The 20,059-nt window shown below is 37.5% G+C and overlaps 2 protein-coding genes across 2 annotated transcripts; one reads left to right on the forward strand and one right to left on the reverse strand.

Annotated features, from left to right (window-relative positions):
• Nucleotides 1-1,587: 1,587 nt before the first annotated feature.
• Nucleotides 1,588-16,915, reverse strand: LOC120631021 (activating signal cointegrator 1 complex subunit 2). Its single transcript, XM_039900412.1, has 13 exons — nt 16,793-16,915; nt 16,640-16,717; nt 15,770-15,921; nt 15,111-15,291; nt 14,465-14,662; nt 13,603-13,853; nt 10,999-11,178; nt 9,620-9,760; nt 7,934-8,250; nt 7,079-7,316; nt 6,047-6,197; nt 3,996-4,153; nt 1,588-3,294 (listed from the first exon to the last, which is right to left on the reverse strand). The coding sequence occupies exons 1-13, from the start codon at nt 16,817-16,819 to the stop codon at nt 3,138-3,140; spliced, it is 2,229 nt and encodes a 742-aa protein (XP_039756346.1). The 5' UTR covers nt 16,820-16,915; the 3' UTR covers nt 1,588-3,137.
• A 384-nt stretch (nt 16,916-17,299) lies between these two features.
• LOC120630962 lies at nt 17,300-18,813 on the forward strand. Its single transcript, XM_039900332.1, has 2 exons — nt 17,300-17,648; nt 18,515-18,813. The coding sequence occupies exons 1-2, from the start codon at nt 17,385-17,387 to the stop codon at nt 18,788-18,790; spliced, it is 540 nt and encodes a 179-aa protein (XP_039756266.1). The 5' UTR covers nt 17,300-17,384; the 3' UTR covers nt 18,791-18,813.
• Nucleotides 18,814-20,059: the final 1,246 nt, after the last annotated feature.

Here is a 20,059-nt window from a genome sequence, read left to right on the forward strand (position 1 = left end):
ATCTATTTATATATATATTATTTATAAATTTTCTGACGATTGCGACATTCTATTTATTTATTTATTTATTTATACTCTTTATTTGTACACCACTCAGAAAAACGAGACAAAAAAAAGAACAAACACATGAAGAATGAAGCAGGATACAAAAGGCGGCCTTATCGCTAAGTAGCGATCTCTGCCAGGCAACCTTAGGATTAGGAAAACTAAAAAGATAACGAATTCTATAATTTTCAATGACAAGGTTATATTGACATGTGCTGATCTAACCTACAATTTTCTACTCTCAATTAACAAATGAAAATATTTATATAATTTGAAAGTGATATTAATGAATTTTAAATAGAATATAAAATGAAAGAGTGAATATTAATTGAAATGGCAGAGTCCCAGGAACGTTTTACTCTTTCATCAAAAAATAATAATAAAAGTTATACTGCAATCGCGCGTAAGGGTTACACGCACACTCCTTTTTTATTTGTTAATTTAATCATAATTTTTCTGCTTCCATCACCTTAGCTACAATTTTTTTTGAATTTTCGTCACTCGGGTGTCAGATGACAATTTGCGTCACGCTTTTTTAACCTTTCTGTCTGGAGACAGACATTCTGTTTCTTTATCAATATAAGATGTACTATTTGTAACACTAGACATGAATAAATGTATTTTCTTTCTTCCTTTCTTAATTGGCTCAAGTACTCCATGGAATAATGATGTGACATCATTGGCAGTCTGACCCGCTTGCTCGTTCCACATTTTCCCGAAAGTTCTGTTTTGCAAAAGAAAATGAAACACAAAGGACCAAATATAGATTAATTTATTACAAAGGTAGTAAATCTTAAATAACTTATAGTACCTATTTACACCGAATTTTTAATAACGGTATATTAAGCGCTACTGATATAGAAAGACTTTTTAATGACCTATTTTGTGTAAACAAAATCAGCCGATTTCTCAGAATTATCTGTCAATCACAGATACTTATATAAATATTCATGCACAATGGGTCGATTATTCATTGGCCGATTTTGCAGATTAAGCACTCAATATAAATAGTCATGCAAAATGGGTTGATTATTCACTGGCCGATTTTGTAGATTCAATAACAAAACAACCGATTTCAATGCTTTATATAAACTACTAACGATTAAATGATCTTTACTACAGTGATCTTAAGTGATTCACTGCTATTAGTTAGAGATCTGACTTCCGTCTCCAAAAATATTATCAGAACATCATCAAATTTGTCTACCCTCGAGGTACACTATCCTATAAAAACCAAATCATAAAATTGGTTTACCCTGTAAAAAGTTATTTGTGGTCGTTGTAAAACAATCTGTAGTCCCCGAGGGCCTTCTTCTTTTTTTTAATTTTAAAGTGAATCATCATACCAACCTATTACCGGCCCACTACAGAACCCAAGCCGTAGTCCACCACGCTGGCCCAGTGCGGATTGGTGGACTTCACACACCTTTGAGAACATTATGGACAACTCTCAGGCATGCAGGTTTCCTCACGATGTTTTCCTTCACCGTTGAAGCAAGTAATATTTTAATCGCTTAAAACGCACATAACTTAGAAAAGTTAGAGGTGTGAGCCGGGATTCGAACCCGCTACCCCGAAAGTGATGTCGAAGTCCTACCCACTGGGCTATCACGGCTTCAAAGTGAAAAGTGAATACGGCCGATTAAACAAGGAATATATTTACAGGATTTTAAATAGAGTTTTTAGTGCTACAAAAGCCGTAGTATCTACAAATTAGTACGAACATTCGCCTGAAGATGTTTTTGTGATTCCGATGAACCAATAATAATTTTAAACTACGACCGTGACGTTCGTACTTAAAAAGCGGTCATTTCATGTCAGTGGCACTCGGCCTTAGATACCACGAGTCCCAACACAAACTGAGTGGCATTTTTGTACATCTTGGTGAAGTAATCCAATACTGTCAAAATTACAATAATTATAACGTAAACAGATGTCACGCTTAGTGCAAAAGTTAAAACAAATAAAATTAAATCTCTCATTATGGATCGTTTTTCAAAAAACCGACTTTATGGAAAATAACAAATAACAATTATTAAAATAATAAAACAACAAAGTAATAAAATCCGACAATTTATGAACGATTTTTAAGTGGCCGATTTCTACTGGCTGACATACGGTTATTAGCCGAAACAGACAAATGTGTTACGTCCAAACAGATAGTTGTACAGAGTAGTTTTGTGAGGTATAAAAAGATGTAATATTAGACATGACAAAATACATTGGTCATATATACAAAATAATTCATGCCGTATTAAATTTTGTATGGAGATAACAAGTGCTCCATACAACGCAATACAATGCGCATTTTCTTACATGTATGATACCGATTACGGTTGGCAACTTAATGTATTTAAATAAAGATTGGTTTGCTCTCATAGTTTACACGCTTTGTTAAGCCGAGATAAAGCGGCATGCGTCACATATAAGCAGCGGCGGCTACTTCAAAGGCTCGAGACGTGCCTTACACGCAGATGCCGCGGAATGCGATGGCATGCCTAGGGATACAAAAGCATGCTACGGTATACGATCGTAGGGTGAGGCAGTGCCCTTTGCAAGGGGGAGCGCACGCGTTTGCAAATGCCGTGGCAAAATCCACTAATGTCCCGCCATTCTTGGGATACCTTGCTAGCTGTTGGCATGCTACAGGATATATCTATAGCTCCAGGCATGCTTCGAGATGCCTTCCTAGACACCGGCATGCTACGGGATGCATCTATAGCTGCTGGTTTGCTACAGGATGCGTCGTAAGTTGCTGGCGTGCTACGGGCTGCCTCGGTAGGTGCCGGCATGCTGCGGAACGCCTCAGTAGATGCTCAAATGCTGCGGAATGCCTCAGTAGATGCCGGCATGCTGCGGAATGCCTCCGTAGATGCTGGCATGCTGCGGAATACCTAAGTAGATGCTGGCAAGCTGCGAGATGCCTTTGTACCTGTCAGCATGCTGACATCATCAATGTGCGCTTGGCAGCAACAAAATTCCCTGCTCTGTCTATCATGGCCCAAACTCTACCTATAATACCTACTCTAGTCGACATCCTATGTTAGTACGCCACTGCCTAGCAAAACCTATTTAATGTATACTTATTGAGTTTAGGACGGCATCATGCCCTGGCTGCGTTTCCACTGGGCGCCCTGTCGCCTGTTGTGGTTGCCCCGGGCGGATTTGTGCTTCTCTTTCTTATCCCGGTTCTGGAGCACCTCCTTCTCTTGACCCTGGCCCTTCTGTTTACCCACCACGTCTGCATTCCTGTAGAAAAAGTAGAAAAGTCTTTCATGTAAATGAACAAAAAAAAAAAAAAAAATTAGCTTTTATCAATGCTTTCAATTGAATTTAATTCATATCACTACATTTAATTTAAGTGTATGGTTCTCGCTTCAGAGACGGGCGATAATAACTGCGACTCAGTCTTGCACTACAGCAGTATTATCGAATTTGGTTTTCATGATACACATTACCTTGTGTTTGCCTTATTTTGTACTATTTTTAATTTACTGTGTAGCTGTTAATTGAAATAGACTTATTATTATTATTATGTTATTATTCCTGCAATAAATCCGTCTCCACACACCTTTCAGTACATTATGGAGAAATCTCAGGCATGCAGGTTTCCTTCCGGTTTAAGATATTTATTGTTTCATAAAGGAATTTCCACTTAAATGGAACTTACATGCTAATTTACAAAAAAGAGGGTAATTATATAAAATTGCATCTTCGAGCGCACAATAAATAAATTGTAAATTGTAAGTGTAAACAGTAATAAACGCGAAAGAAAAACGCGGGTACCAGCCAATTACCAGCCAAAACAAATGCCATCAGAAGCTGATATTTTATATTTCACACCGTAACACCGCATATATTTAGATTACTAATCCTTGAAACAAGCTGATTTCGATATAACCAGGATGACAATCTAATTGGAGAGAAAAGAAAGATCCTTAGTAGCTTACCTCGGCGGCTGTGGTCGGAACCCTTTCCCGCGCTTCGCCGCCATGTTGGCCTCTCTGCGCGCGCGCATTTCCTCCGGATTCCTACAAAAGTCCATATTCCTGGCTCCTTCTCTTGCCTTCTCCTCTTCAACTGCCTCAGTCTCTTCCTCCGATTCCTCCTGTAAATAAAAATTATGATTGAGTTATTCAAATTCATTTCTACTGTATCACATAGTAGGTATATATTTTGAGTTAGGTAAATTGTATACGTTGTTTGGTTACTGCTTTATGAGTCCAAGGCCGTGGGTTCGATTCCCACTACTGGAAACTGTTTGTATGATGGGCATGAATGTTTTTCAGTGTCTGGGTGTTTATATGTTTATTCTAAGTATATATGTATATTATTCATAAAAATATTCATCAGTCATCTCAGTACCCACGTACACAAGCTACGCTTACTTTAGGGCTAGATGGCGATGTGTGTATTGTCGTAGTATACTCATTATATTATTAATTTATTAATATACATTTCTTTATGTACTTTTTGTGGTGTGAAATAAAAGTATATTCATTCGTATTTTTTTGCACCTTCATCAACCATTACCCATAGGTATATAGGTTGGGTATAGATATTATCCTTAGGTATAGTCTATACCCAAGGGTATAGACTAAAGTCCACCACGGCTAAGTGGGGATATGTAGACTCTTCTTTGAGCACATTATGGAGAACTACCCGGTTTGCAGGTTTCCAAACAATTCAATTGATTACATCGTTAAAGCAAGTGATATTTAAATGCTTCAAATAAAAACGCACATAAGGTAACTCCGAAAAGTTAAGAGGTACGTGCCTTGAATCGAACACGTTCCGGAAAGGAAGGGCGAAGTCCTAAATACTAGACTAATGGTTTTCACTAACGACGAACAATGTAATGCCTAATTAAGTAACTCCTAATCAAAAAAGATTCCTAGCATACACGGGTCTCCTCCCACAATGAGAAGGCGTTAACACTGGAGTCCACCGTGCTGGCCCAAAAAGCTGATATGTGGACTCCACACACCTTTGAGAACATTATGTAGCACTCTCAGGCATGCAGGTTTCCTCACGATGCTTTCCTTCACCGTTGAAGCAAGTGATATTTTAATTACTTAGAAGCACATAACTTTGAAAAAGTAGAGGTGCGTGCTGGGATTCGAACTTGGGCCCCCGAAAGTGAAGTCGAGCTCCTGCCTTTAACCAATCGATTTTAACTAGGCAACTCTTATAACCTAACTTGTCTATGATTCTTGCCACAAAGTGTGGTATTTTGTGTTTGCAGTATCATATTTTTCTCGAATGGATTTGAAGTTAAAAATAAAAAAAAACTAATTTATATTTTTCTCATCTGTCAAATGTCAGTTTATGAGTTCCTTGAACACACAGTCTAACATTTTCGACATCATCTAAGAGTTGTTAAAACGTTTTCTTTCTTTATACATAACCCAATAAAGAAAAGGCATCCGATTTTTCCTTTTAAGTCTTCTCTACCTACGCACTATTATAAAACCCTGTCCACAGTACCACCAAAGGTACCAAAGGTTAGTTATGCACATAACTGTTCGATAAACTATTAAAAAAAACAGCAAAACAAACAAAGCTTGTTTGGTCGCAGCGAATAGGAAAAGTTTACCCCCGTTTATTATTACACGTGTGTAAAATCCGTACTGCCTTATGGATGCGAGACGTACACATTTCCTAGTTTTAGTGAAAAAGGGAATAACTGTATTTACCGCTTGTTTATTCTTTTTCCTACTTGACTTAACTTACTTATAACAAAGCAAACAAAGCACGGTGGCTAAACAAAGCGAATAGGAAAAGTTTACACCCGTTTATTATTACACGTGTGTAAAATCCGTACTGCTTTAAGGATGCGAGACGTAAGTATTTCCTAGTTTTAGTGAAAACGGGAATTACTGTATTTACCGCTCGTTTATCTTTTTCCTACTTGCCTTATAATGTAAAAGATAATTCTGTTAATTTTTAGTCTCAAGTACCAGGTCGACAGAAAACAGTACAGATGTGGGGTCTGACTAACCTCTGCCCCCCGTTGCCTCTGCTGCAAAGCCCGCGGGGTCACGAAAGGCCGCCGGGGGTCGTCCGTCACGTCCGCGGTGGGGGCCACGCCGTCCGAATCGTACGTGTCGTCGTATTCGTCCGAGTACATCGACTCCTCGTCGCAGACCAAACTGAAAAAAACGAAATGTTTTAACTTTTGCGTTACATTATCACTGTATATAAAAATAAAAATAGTTTATTTAGGTAAATAAAATTACTGTAAACGCTAATGGCTGGAGCCTTCTTTTAAGGGTAGTAATACTACCCCTGTGTCAGAAGCCACCGCTCTTCCATAACAAGAAATAAAAATAAAAACGAGGGTAGGTATACAAAAAAAAAACAGTAAATACTTATAGGCTAGTTTAAAAAGAGAATTTAGTATCCTATTAGGGCAGGACTTCCCGACCTGGCGGCCGTATACAGAAGTATAAATTGAACCACAAGGCGCTACTTCTGTACTTAAAAAAAAAAAAAAAATTGTCTTTGTGCAGCGGTGCCCACTTTGAGAAATGAGTGGAGATAACCAAGTTCACGTATGACAACCCTATTGAAGATAAAAGACCGACACGCGCATAGTACCTACGCTACGCGACGCGCACCTAAAAAGTGACAGTAGTCGCTTGAATTTTGCATGTGATGTTTTAGGGCTGTATCTGATTTCTTTTAGTATAAGCTATAGCAATGGTTTACTCAAAAACTATGAGCGTTTCTGTTTCACAGATAAGTCTCAGATACAGTACATAATGTATCTCTAGAGGCTGTGAAGGATTATTTCGGTTTGTAGTAGAGTCACTACACACAGACAGACTTGCGGCCATTTGCCATATTGTTAATATTAATTGATGATTCTTTTAGTTATTAATCTTGTATTAACAATAGTGTATGGCAATAAAGGTTTTTTTTTTTAAATTATTATTATTATTGACGTTTCAAAAGTGCTTATATTAGGCCTACTTTTGAATTTTGTATTTACACGTTGTATAGGAGTGCAATATCGAATAGCAATACTCACTTATACTTGCTGTATATGTCCAGCCTGTTCTTGACCACTGTCTTGTCATCCAACATCGCCCCCAGGCTTTTGTACTTCTCCTTCTTCTTACCCACGTGTATTCTAGAAACGTCCACGTCATCCCTTGTCATAATATCGAACTCGTCCCCGTCGAAAACGTTCAGCCTTGCGATTCCAGTTTCCAGGAACTTCTCGTCTAATATATCGTCCGGGATGATTGGAAGATTTCTGTCGAGTCCTGTCATAAATTACACTGGTATATATATACATATCGTCATGAAGAGATAATAGAGCCCAGTGGGTTTGACTTCACTTTGGGGGGGGGGGGGGGGAAGAAATCGAATCGAAACGCACCTTTCAATTTTCTATGCTATTGCGTTTTTAAATCAGTGAAGGCGAAGGAAAATATCGTGAGGAAACCTGCATGATCCAAAAGGTATGTGGAGTCCACTAATTCCGCACTGAGCCAGCGAAGTGAGACCCGTGACCTGTAGTGGGCCAGTAGTCCGATTAATATTATAAATGTGAGGTGTGGGCGTTTGTTACTCAATCACGCAGAGGTTATAATATGTGTTTAATTTTGCCCAAACTGTGGTTGGAGATAGAGGACAGAACTCCTCAGCGGACAGCGAGCAGCAAACCCCTCATTCAAGGCTTAGCGATACTGATTACTTAATTTTTTTTTTAGAACTACAACTAAATTTAATGCCACATCAAAATACAAAATCAAAACGCAGACAAAGTCGCGGGCAACAGCTAGTATTACATAAAACGGGATTAGTTTATGATAGACCTCTTATTACTACCGCTTGGAAGGGCGTGAAACACAAAAAGGTAAAACTCAGTAAGACTTACCTCTTAAACTATCTGCTAAGGTATCCTCCAGAACCGCATTAATAACCCTTTCTGAACTGAACCCGTAATGCTGCAAGCATTTCAATATAAAACCATCACCCAAGTGTGGCAGTATATCTTTCACTTCGCTTATCAAAGACTGCTCTCGTATTTTATCTGGGATGTCATTGTCTTTGGATGTTGTTGGGCCGTTGTCTATGGTTTCAACATGGCCATTCGTTAGTTTGTCTGTGGTCTGTATTCCCTCCGGTTTTATATCGTCTTCATCTATGTTAGAATAAATCGCTTGCAGAATGAAATCAGTCTTTACAGAGTCTCTGTGTGCGAGTTAAGGCAGTTACATACAATGCACTTAACATATTGGCCTGGTTGAATGCGCAACGTGACGGCCGATTGGCGCAGTGGGCAGCGACCCTGCTTTCTGAGTCCAAGGCCGTGGGTTCGATTCCCACAACTGGAAATATATATATATATATATTTGTGTGATGAACATGAATGTTTTTCAGTGTCTGGGTGTTTATCTATATTTTATAAGTATTTATGTATTTTATTCGTTATCTTAGTACCCATAACACAAGCTACGCTTACTTTGGGACTAGATGGCGATGTGTGTATTGTCGTAGTATATTTATATATTAGATTTGAAACTGATTAGGGGTATTTAACATACCCCTAATAAGTTATCCCGCTACCATTTTGGCGGCATCATCGCTTACCTACAGGCAGTCAAGAACAGCATTGTTGTGGTAAATAAATCAGGCATGTCTATTGTCCGCAATTTTTTTTCTCCATGCATTTTAGAGGTATTTTATTTTTTATTCCACAACAAATTAGCTCTTGAATGCAATCTCACCTGGTGGTAAGAGATGATGCAGTCCTAATCGTTGTCTAGCGGCAAGTCTTTGTCGGTAGGGTAGTAGCCCCGGCCGAAGCCTCCCACCAGACAAGATTGTGGTACTTGACCAGACGAGCTGTCACAAGAGTTCTACTAATACTGTAGCAGCAAGCACCATACATGGTAGTAGGAACGGCACGTCTTTTTCGTTACGGTTGTTAACTAGCCACGGCCGTAGTTTCCCACCAGGTCAGACCAGAGATTATACCAAAAATAGCAAATTCCCAAATTGCCCCTGACGGAATCGAACTCCCTTCCCACCTTTAAGAGCACAGTGCTCGTCATTGCGCTACGTAGATCGTCATTGCCATCACGATATAGCAAGTCAAAGTCAAAAATATCTTTATTCAAGGTGGCAGTTTTGATGCGTACATGAGAAGTAAACGGTAGTGAGCCGATGGCGATAACCATATTCGTAAACTTAAAACTAAAGCTACGAGGGTTACAAACGCGTCCTGGTCTAAAAAGCCCACAACAAACTTAGCCGGTTTTTTTTTGCTATCACCATCTCACATTGTCATTTGAAATTATTGGAAGAGCAACTTGGTTAGAGCAATAATTCACACCCAAGCTTTTTATCGATTACATAGTCCTTTATACTATAATAGGACTTTTCTATAAGCTTACGTTTAATAAAAACTTTGAATTTTTTAAGAGACATCTCCAAGATGTCAATGGTATGGTAATTTTTGTAGAATTGTTTGCAGTTTCCTTTAAACGAATTATGAATTTTACATAGCTGAAATTTAGCAACCCCTCTTTTAATGTGGGGGGGGATTGAAAAAGGATACATATCCGGGTAGGCCTGCCGCAGCAATTCCAAGTCCTCGTGGACCGGGTAACACATCTGATAGTCTTTTATAAGCAGGCGCTCGGATAAAGCGTCCAACATAACTGACAGGTAGGCTTCTACGTTGCTGGATATACTACCACTGCAAACAAAAATATAAACACATTATTGCACATAACGTAAGAAAACAGGGTTATCATAACAAAAGGTAAATATATATATATATATATCATCATTATATACAACGTGTAACAGAATTACGAAATAATATTGAAGGATGCTCAAGTATATTTCATAAGAAATCGCCCTGTAAAAATATTAAATCAAAAGCATATTTATTTTTCCAAATAAACTAATTCAAAACAATCTAAGTGTTTACTTATGACAACCCTATTGGAGATAAAAGACCGACACGCGTATGGTACCTACGCTATGCGACGCGTACGAGTCAGATGATTTTAATTTTGCATGTGATGTTGGGGCTGTATCTGATTCATTACAGTAAAACCTATGGCAGTGGTTTACTCCAGATCTATTAGGTTTTCGTCTTCACAGAGAAGTCCCAGAGACAGTACATAATGTACTTCTAAAGCCTGTGAAGTATTATTTCGGTTTTGGGTATAAATATTATCCGCAAAGTGAAGTGAACCTAATGTCTCCACTCGTTTGGGTGTCGTAAACTTTGTACTTTCTGATTTTCGTTTTACAAACGTTCTGTCAAAAATAATTGTGGTTAATTTTGCGCTATAACACAACACAAATAGGTTCAATTTTACTCCGACGTTCGTCTGTGGAAGTATTAGATTTGAAACTGATTAGGGGTATTTAACATACCCCTAATAAGTTATCCCGCTACCATTTTGGCGGCATCATCGCATACCTACAGGCAGTCAAGAACAGCATTGTTGTGGTAAATAAATCAGGCATGTCTATTGTCAGCCATTTTTTTTTCTCCGTGCATTTTAGATGTATTTTATTTTTTATTCTACAACAAATTAGCTCTTGACTGCAATCACACCTGGTAGTAAATGTTGATGCAGTCTAAGATAGCAGTGGGGTAACCATTTAGGAAGTATGGCAGTTATATTAAACCCAAACCGTAAATGACATTTAATAATTATTATATATATAATTCTACTGTGCGTGTGTATGTCACTGAACTCCTCCTAAACGGCAGGACCGATTAGAATGAATTTTTTGGTATGCATTTGGGTGGCACCCTGGATGGTTTAGATTCACAAAAGTTAGCCCGACGGATGGCACTGGGGTCCGCTAGTAATCTTAATATATATATATCCTTACACCACCACCTTAATATATATATATAAGGTGGTGACAACTGTATTCTGATCTGCCGTGGCCACACGGCTAAACACTCACTCTCTATTTAGTATAGCACTCTTGTATACAGCAAGCATTTCCCGCAGTATATCGATAAATTCGGCGCGAGCCAAATCGATATAGCCTTCAACTTCTGTGTACGTGACGCTGGTCTCATCTGCTACTTCTAGAAGCTTTTCATACAGCAGTGGTATTCCGTACTCGTAGAGCTGGACTATACTGGAAGGAATGATAGTGTTTAAGAAAAAAAAATTAGGGAATTAAATATGAATATTCATAGAATTCCATCAAACACAGTTGAATCGAACAAATAGGTTATATAACTTTAAATTGACGGCCGACTGGCGCAGTTCCACAAATGGAAAATTATTGTGTGATGAGCATGAATGTTTTTCAGGTTCTGGGTGTTTATATGTATACTATAAGCATCAGTCGACTTAGCACCCATAACACAAGCTACGTGTAGTTTATTTATTTATTATTTAAGTGGTTTATAAGTTCAGCAACGTGTTGAAGAAAAGAAAATAAGTTAGCAGAAAAAAGTTTCGTCTACCGGAACTGTTACTCTATTATCAATATTCCTAGTTTTTGATTAGTTAAAAAAAATAGATTCCCTTAATTAAAATGAAAATTTTAAATTTAATGATAACAATTGCAATTTTTTACGTGATGTGATGTGATCTATATATAATTTTGATACATTTTTGTAGATGTAATTCTGAATCCAACTAGAAATAGCCTTCATAGGATGCCTAGTGATTTCGGTGATTCCTAGCGAAAAAAAACTCGTTTCACGAACTCTTATGCGATGACTAGCAACGATAGGCGCCATCTAAATCTACGACACTCATTCGGCGGATCGCAAAAGTTGAGGAGATCCGTAAACTGACACTTGACAGATAAAAAAAACACTAATTCGGTTATTTTTTTAATAATCTCATATCCATACGAAAAATGAAAAATATGATAATACAAACACAAAATACCACACCAAGCAAGGACTATAGACAAGTTAGGTTATTTGAGAATAGAATAGAATAGAATAGAAAAACTTTATTGCAACACAACAAAAAAAGGAAAATACAAGGAAAACAGTAATAGTACTTAGTGCTAGGGTGCAAAGGCGGCCTTATCACTAAAAGTGATCTTTTAAAGGCAACCTGAGCGTACGAAGCCGATAAAAGAGTGGAGAATGGATGGTGCATAAAGTAAGTTACAAAAAAAAAAAAAAAGAAATGTAATATAAACTTACATGAACATACATACTACATTTACATATTAACTACACAAATACCAACATAAATTTATATATACTATGATAGATATATGTGATATATATTTATGCTATTATAAACTTACATACTACTCAATTACATAGATAAGTAATAATTCTTTAAGCGATGTTTAAACAGGTGAATGGTTTCGGAATGACGTATTTCCCAGGGGAGCGAGTTCCACAGTGTTACAGCTTTAACAGTGAATGACTCGTTATAGCGCTGAGAGCGAGATAAGGGAATCTCAAGCTTGTTGTCATTCGCCGACCGGAGACTGACAAGATGCTGAGAGAAGGAAAAACGCTCTTTAAGGTAAAGCAGAGAGATAGGACTATATAGAAGAGAATAAAGTAAAGTAAGAATATGGATATTTCGCCTATCATTAACAGTTACCCACTTGAGTTGCTGACGGTAATGAGTAATTTGGTCAAATTTCTTAAGCCCAAAGATAATTCTTATGATTAGATTTTGGAGCGTCTCAAGTTTATTAAGAAGGTACTGGGGTATATCAGAATAACACGTGTCTGCGTAGTCCACTATAGGAAGTAAAAGAGAGTGGGCCAGACAAATTTTGGTACGAATAGGTAAAAAGTATTTCCACCTTTTAAGCCTACCAATTACAGCGTAGATCTTGCGACTAAGCTCGGATATTTGAGGACCCCACGAGAGCGTATTATCCATGATAATACCCAAGTTTTTAACAGAACTGCTGAACTCAAGTATAGCGCCATCAAAGACTACAGAAGGAAGAGACGAGAAGCTAACTTTAGAGATGTGCTGCCGGCTGCCGATTAAGATGACCTGGGATTTACTAGCATTTATAGACAACCCACTCGATTTACTCCATGAACTAATTAAGTTCCGAATCAAACGAGTGATAGCCCCCGATATGTCATCAACAGAGGTTGACGTATAAATCTGCAAGTCATCAGCATAGAGATGGAAAGACAGCGAAAGCAAATCTGTCAATGAGTTTATAAAAATGGAAAAAAGTAGAGGATAAAGAACACCACCTTGTGGGACACCAGCACTGAGACTGCACCAAGAAGAACACTTACTATCAATACGTACACACTGTTTACGGTCATAGAGGTATGAACTAAACCAATTTAAATCATTACAGGATATATTTATGGAATCAAGAATAGCCAGAAGAATTTCAAAATCTACTGTATTGAAAGCATTAGAGAAATCGAGTAATGCTAAGACAGTTACTTTTTGTTGTTTATTACTTTTTGTTGCGTAGTGAATATTGATTGGTGAATCTAATGTTTCATAGAGGTGTTCTTGTGTGACGACACGTCCGCGGACGATCTGACCTACCCCACCTAGGCTAGTACGCCTGTTCTTTCGACTACGAATAACTCACCTCAAAACGAAGTTAGTCCTCTTCATCATATCCACACTTTTGGGATAAACTTCGGCGAATATCCTCAAAGTTATAGCCGTGTCCAACATATGTATGACCAGATCTTTGAGGATGTCGAACGTGATCTTATTCTGCACCTTACTCCCAGAGGGTCGCTTTATCTCCCCGAAGCCCTTGAAAGTTTCTGGAAGGTTCGGCGGCTCCGCGCTCTCGTAGTCCTTGTTCACTTGCATGATTATATATTTGAATGACTAAAACAACTGTAATAGGTTAATATACATGGCTTGTTATTGTAACACATACCGTGTGGTACACCTCTCTTCCCGCTGATGTCGTACGTGGTGACTAAGGGTTAAAAGGAGAGCGGACAGCAGCGTCCTCTGTGGTTCTCCTACATCTCTTCTACTCAGCGTGGTGATTATGGGCAAAGGATCCGTTTGGGAGAGGCTTTTAGTCGAGCAGTGGACTGCTGAAGGCTGTACGGGAGCTTAAGTGATACGCTCGACCGTAACAATTGGAAGATCTTCCTCCGGGCGGGATGATCGTGTTCGGGGACCGAGGTCCGAACTCATCTTTGGAAATTCATCAAAAAAATTCATCTTTGGAAGTTGTAGTTATATATGGTCAATTTCGTGAACACTTCGTTAGCGCGATGCAGGAACTTGGCGGCGCCATCTAGTTTGGTAATGTGGAGACGATGGGATCTCACGATTTTTTCACAAAAAGCTCTAATACTACCTATACAAAGAACAAAGACAGCTTGATTGGTACGAAGTGAGGTTAGTTCGTGAGGTTAGTACGAAGTTAGGTTAGAGCGTGGTGACGCTCTTGCTTATAGTGTTAGTAAGGATAACAAACTTACTTCTTGCACAAACATCAAAGCTTGCATTGCATCCGTTTCGTAACGGGGCTGCAAAGAGAATACTGCGTCCATAAGACGTGAGACGTGTCTGGAGTTGTCCGCACCGTATATCACGCATATGTCCCAAAGCACCGGTATCGTAAATATGAACTTGTCGTATATAATTTTCGCCATATGCTCTTTGGTCATCCATTGCGACTAGAACAAAGTATCCAGGTATTACCATCTCATATTTGCATTATATTATGAAAATTAAGGAGCAGGAGAATCTGTATGGTGTAATTTATAATTTTATAAATCTGTATACTCCACACCAAACAGATCCTCGGCAATGGTAGAAGGGTACTTAGCATTATATATTTAATGTTATTCCCCATGTTTGAGACATAGGTTTACTGGTGTCCTGGCAGCATCCCCCCCCCCCCCCCCCCCTAAAACCTATCAGTCTCTTTGGTGAACCTAACAATATCCCCTATAGAGAGGCTAGGTCTTCTTCACTTATTCTATACTAAGCATTAAAAGGATGTTGTTGATTTGTGAACCAGCACAGTGTTACCATAGCTGTAAAAGAAGTTGGGTTGGGTTATATACATTTGTGCACACCAAAAATGTAATGGAAGTTTTCAATTCAACTTTATTCCCTTACCTTACTTTCCTTATTTGTAACAAGTCTACTGAACACAACAAGAACAAGCCTCCGTATTTCATCATATAACTTTTGTACTTCTTTGGATTCATGTGGAGGAATGTATGGAGGGCTAGCTTCTTGTATAAATGATATTAACGAGTCCATACATTGCGGATGGTATAAAACTGTACTCCAAAACCTTGAAGCATAATTTGTTTGATTATTAAAGAATAATTATTAATATTACTATTATCTATTTGTTAAAGTAATTATTATGATTAATAAAATTTTTTTTCATACAGCAATAAAGCTATGCACTTGACACATTGCTTGCACTAGAAACTAGATAAAATATAGTCAACATCATCATCATCAAATCAACCGATAGATGTCCACTGCTGGCCATAGGTCTTTTGTAGGGAGTTCCAAATTCCACGGTATTGTGCCACTTGGATGCAGCGGCTACCTGCGACGCGCCTAATGTCGTCCGTCCACTTCGTTGGAGGTCGACCAACGCTGCGTTTACCAGTAAATATAGACAGAGCATATTACTTTGAGCAAGGTTAATCACAATAATATTTGATTTATAATTTCATTACTAATACGTTTCTAGAACAGGAGACCAATGTTATATCATTTAAACTGTTTAATATTTATTTTTACAAAATATACTTTACCTATAATGTTCAAGTCCTAAAAGCCATTTTAAATTTCCAATATACACCTCCATTTTGGTCTTCCAAGAGTCTAATGCCCCTAATACTAATTCACAGCCTGAAGGTGGTCTTTCATATAGAATTAAATCTCTTTTCTCTAACCAGTATGGGTCCTAAAAATAAATAATATTATGAAATAAGTGTACTGTATACATACACCCATATGTATGCTGTATACATGCAGTGTGGGCTTATCCAGGATTTTGTAGCTTTAGCAGCTTAAAGTCTGTTAGAAATTGGCCCGGACACTGCCAAAGTTAAATCATACTGTACTATATTATAATTTAAAGCTTTTTTATGCACAAGTAAAAGAGATGTGTAGCAAGTCAATGCATTGATTTATTTAAAAATAAAGAAATTGAAGAATTGGTATGTTATAAATGCTACTAAGAAGTATCTTCCAAAATCAATCCACATCATCATTGTTAAAAGTAATTTGCAAATTTAATTAATGGCACTTTCAAATACAAACCATCAGTAAAGAAAAATAATATAATAGCAATATGAAGAGGTGCTTTGCATTTTCGTTTTTTAGAATCTGGAATGCCCTTCCAGCTTCCATTTTCCCCAATACATAAAACAATTACATGTAAGTTTTTGTTCATAGAATGTAAGATTTTTTTTTTTTAATATTTTCCAACTTCTAGAGATTTTTCTAAAAAAAAGTTGTAGCGTAACGTAACCTAACGATACATACATAATTGTGTAACATTTCGTAACGATATTTTATAGCTACTCCGATGAATGATTCAAAATCGATTTTTTGAAATATTACTACATTCTCAAATTGTTTTACAAAATTATCTATTGTTCATGAGTAAAACTGCTTACCAGTGCTTTTATCTGTCGCAGAACGCCGGTGTTTGATATAGATATGGTTACATTTTCTACAGGCAAGTTCTCAGGATTCTGAAATACAGTCTATGTGGCATACAAAAACAAATATGCTGCGGTACACAAAAAATTCACGATATTAATACTCACGCTAAATACTAGAGATGTATTGCTCATTTTTTAAATGTAAGTAATAGTATAAAATATTGAAAATAAATAAAAATCACATAAATTAAGGGAAATCCCAAAACACAACCACACAACCAATGCACAGCTGAAGTTGACACTGACAGTGACACTATATAAAAGAGAAGCTTATAGTATATTGTCTATGCTAAAGAATGTCTAGTTCTGTGGTTAGTACTTGCCATGCCGGCTGTATGGAGGGTAGAGGTAAGGAGGATCATCTGTCGATAATGACACTTTAGTCGATAATGACATTAAATTGTTTAACTCGGCATACTTCAATTCATCTACGATTGCTACATTCATACCATACCCTGTGCATCCACCAGCGCCATTGTGGAGGATTTTTGAACTGTTATTTAGCGCAACAACTGGACACTTTTTCAACTTTTCTCCCATATAAGATGACTCTCCTTACCTCTACCCTCCATAGAGTTATGGGAAAGAATAAAAAAAAAAAACAATGTTTACTTCTGGTACTACTGTCAAGGCAACGGTTACCAGACTTTTGAATTTGTTTTGATTACAAAACTAAAATGAAGAAATCAAAACGAAAATGAAGAAAGCTGGCACTGATCCCAAGATAAAAAAGACTCTCCTGCGCAACTACGAGCAGAAAGTAGATAAAGATAAAAAAACGCGAACTGTTAGTGCCGGCTCATCGAAAGTTAAAGCATGTTCTAATAAAAATGAACTTGACCATCCCGCACTATGTTCCAGTGCAGCGTTAGCAAATTTTATATCAGATGTGAAGAATAGCGCGCCACCGCCACACTCTCTGGAAGATTTAAAAGTTAGCAAAACTGAATTAAGTGCTAAAGTAAGTTTTTGTTAATAATAGATAATTATTATTTAGCCCACACTGTAAACTGTCTGGGTCTCGCGTTTTGCATGTTTGTCTTTAACTAAGCTCGTAGCTAGTTTCTAAGGAAATCTTTTTTATTGTTAATGCCTGCCATGTCAACCCTTATGCCTCTATAATCACAATTAAGCTATCAGGTTTTTATCACTAATGTGATAATTGTGTTTTTGTTTAAGGCAGCCTATATACTCGTATGATCAGAATGAAGCTTTTAAGCCACTGGTATCCGAGAGTAGTCTATAGTAACACAATTTTTTTTTTGTTTATAGTTTGTTTTGGGCTTGACTGCAATCACACCTGATGGTAAGCGATGATGCAGCCTAATGTGGAGCGCGCTTGCCTAGAAGATGCCTATTCACTCTTGATTTGAAAGTACTCATATTGTAGGAACTGGGGAAAATGGAAGCTGGAAGAGCATTCCAGATCCTAGCGGTGCGGATCAGAAATGAAGATGCGAAGCGCTTCGTACACGTCCGTGGTATATCAACCAAGTAGGGATGCAGATCCTTACGCAGTGCCTCACGGTTAGATGGTAAAAAGGCGAGGGGGGAACTAGATCAAATAGTTCTTGAGCACACTCTCCGAAATATATCCTATAGAATACCGAAAGGCAGGCAACCTTGCAACAATGTTCCAAACTCTTAAGTTTTTAATTGGCTAGGTCACCAATGAGCCTTCTAGCACGGCAATCCACCAAATTTGTTAAAATAAAATTGAGGTAGTGGTAGAACAATAAATGATAATTATTATGCCTATATTTATTATAACTACAAACATCCATAGTACTTCATGCAAATTTATATAACTCTTATATAACCTTTCAGATAACAAGAAAGCTTAACTTCCATTTTAACGACCGGATATACAGAAATCTTGTAGAACTCAATGCTGACATTGCAAATGTAAAGAACAAGAAAGATAAGAAGACAAAGGCTCCATTAAAAAAGGACCAGGAGCCTAGTATAGAAGACTTCTGTCATGATGAAAAAGAAGATGATCTACCACCGAACATTCCATTGACAAAATGTAAATTTAAGCCAATAAGAAGTGTGGAAAGTGGACAGTTACACAAATTACTTGCAAGTTTCGAAAAGTTATAGAAATATATATATTTTGTAGGAACTCTTTATATTTTCATTCTCTAATTCCTATCTTGTCAAGATTGTACTCAACTGTCTAACTCTACTGATGAATCACTAGTAACGTTAGACAGTATGTGATCACACTGAAAATAGACACTTCATGTCAACCAAGTACAGAGACTGGCCCAGGAACAAAACTGGAGACAGTATGTTGCACTTGTGAGATGGGAAGCATTGTTCATGAGTGTTGTACACCTTTTTAATGCATATTTTTTAGTGTCTTATATAACAGTGGAGAAGTAGCACAATGCTGAGCAACAGTCAATTAACTAATAATTGGGAGATCAGCATGCGGATGCTACTTGGCAATTTATTATTTCCGAATTTTCTTGTCTAGTCTGGTGGGAGGCTTCGGCCGGCTAGTAACACCACTTTATCAGCAAAGACTTACTGCCACGAGATTCGGAACCGATTGGGGTGACATACTCAAACAAGTAAGCCCGCTACCATCTTAGACTTACTTACCACAATGTAAGATTGTAGTCAAGGGCTAACGTAGTGCAATTAAAGAGAAAAGACATACTAAAGTAGTGGCAGAACAATATCCGTGGGAAGATAAAATTACTCCACCTTGTTACGGGGAATATCGCAGAAAAGAGCTAGGAATCGTTATAGCTAGTAATGACTTTTTAGCACTTAAAATAAGTTAAACTACAATGAAGTGAATAATAGGATTTAATTTATTTGCTTAGAAATGAACAAACTTTGTCTAGTTCATGTTTTGGGGATTACCACAGAAATATTTTTTTTTGAAGAACTATGATTAATAGTGATGATAATAATTATAATCAATATGTTGTATTGCAGGTATTTATAAAATAAAGGATAGATAGAGAATTATTTTTCTCATTTCATACAAATAAAATCTATGATAGCGTTGAGAATATTTTAGCGTAGAGAGAAAAATATACACATCGGGTTGATGGAGGCCACTGGAAACAAGCGGCCCAGTGACCATGGATTTTGAAATCCAAGTCAAACCTTTTTCCAGCAGTGGACGTCAATCGGTTTAATTGTTGGTGATGTATTCTTTACAATGTATCTACACGATATTTTCGTCTGCTGAAAAGGGCGCTAAAGACTGATAAAATGCTAGTACCTACTGAAAAAGAGGTGGGCTTTACACATCTTTCCAACCAAGAGAGAAATAATTACGCAGGAATAATAAAATTATGTTCAGACTTCAGAAAAGCTGTACGGTACCGATGTAGCGGACGCTATAAACAA

The sequence above is a fragment of the Pararge aegeria genome, chromosome 17 (genome assembly GCF_905163445.1).
Source record: "Pararge aegeria chromosome 17, ilParAegt1.1, whole genome shotgun sequence".
In the NCBI taxonomy this organism is placed as follows: Eukaryota; Metazoa; Arthropoda; class Insecta; order Lepidoptera; family Nymphalidae; genus Pararge; species Pararge aegeria.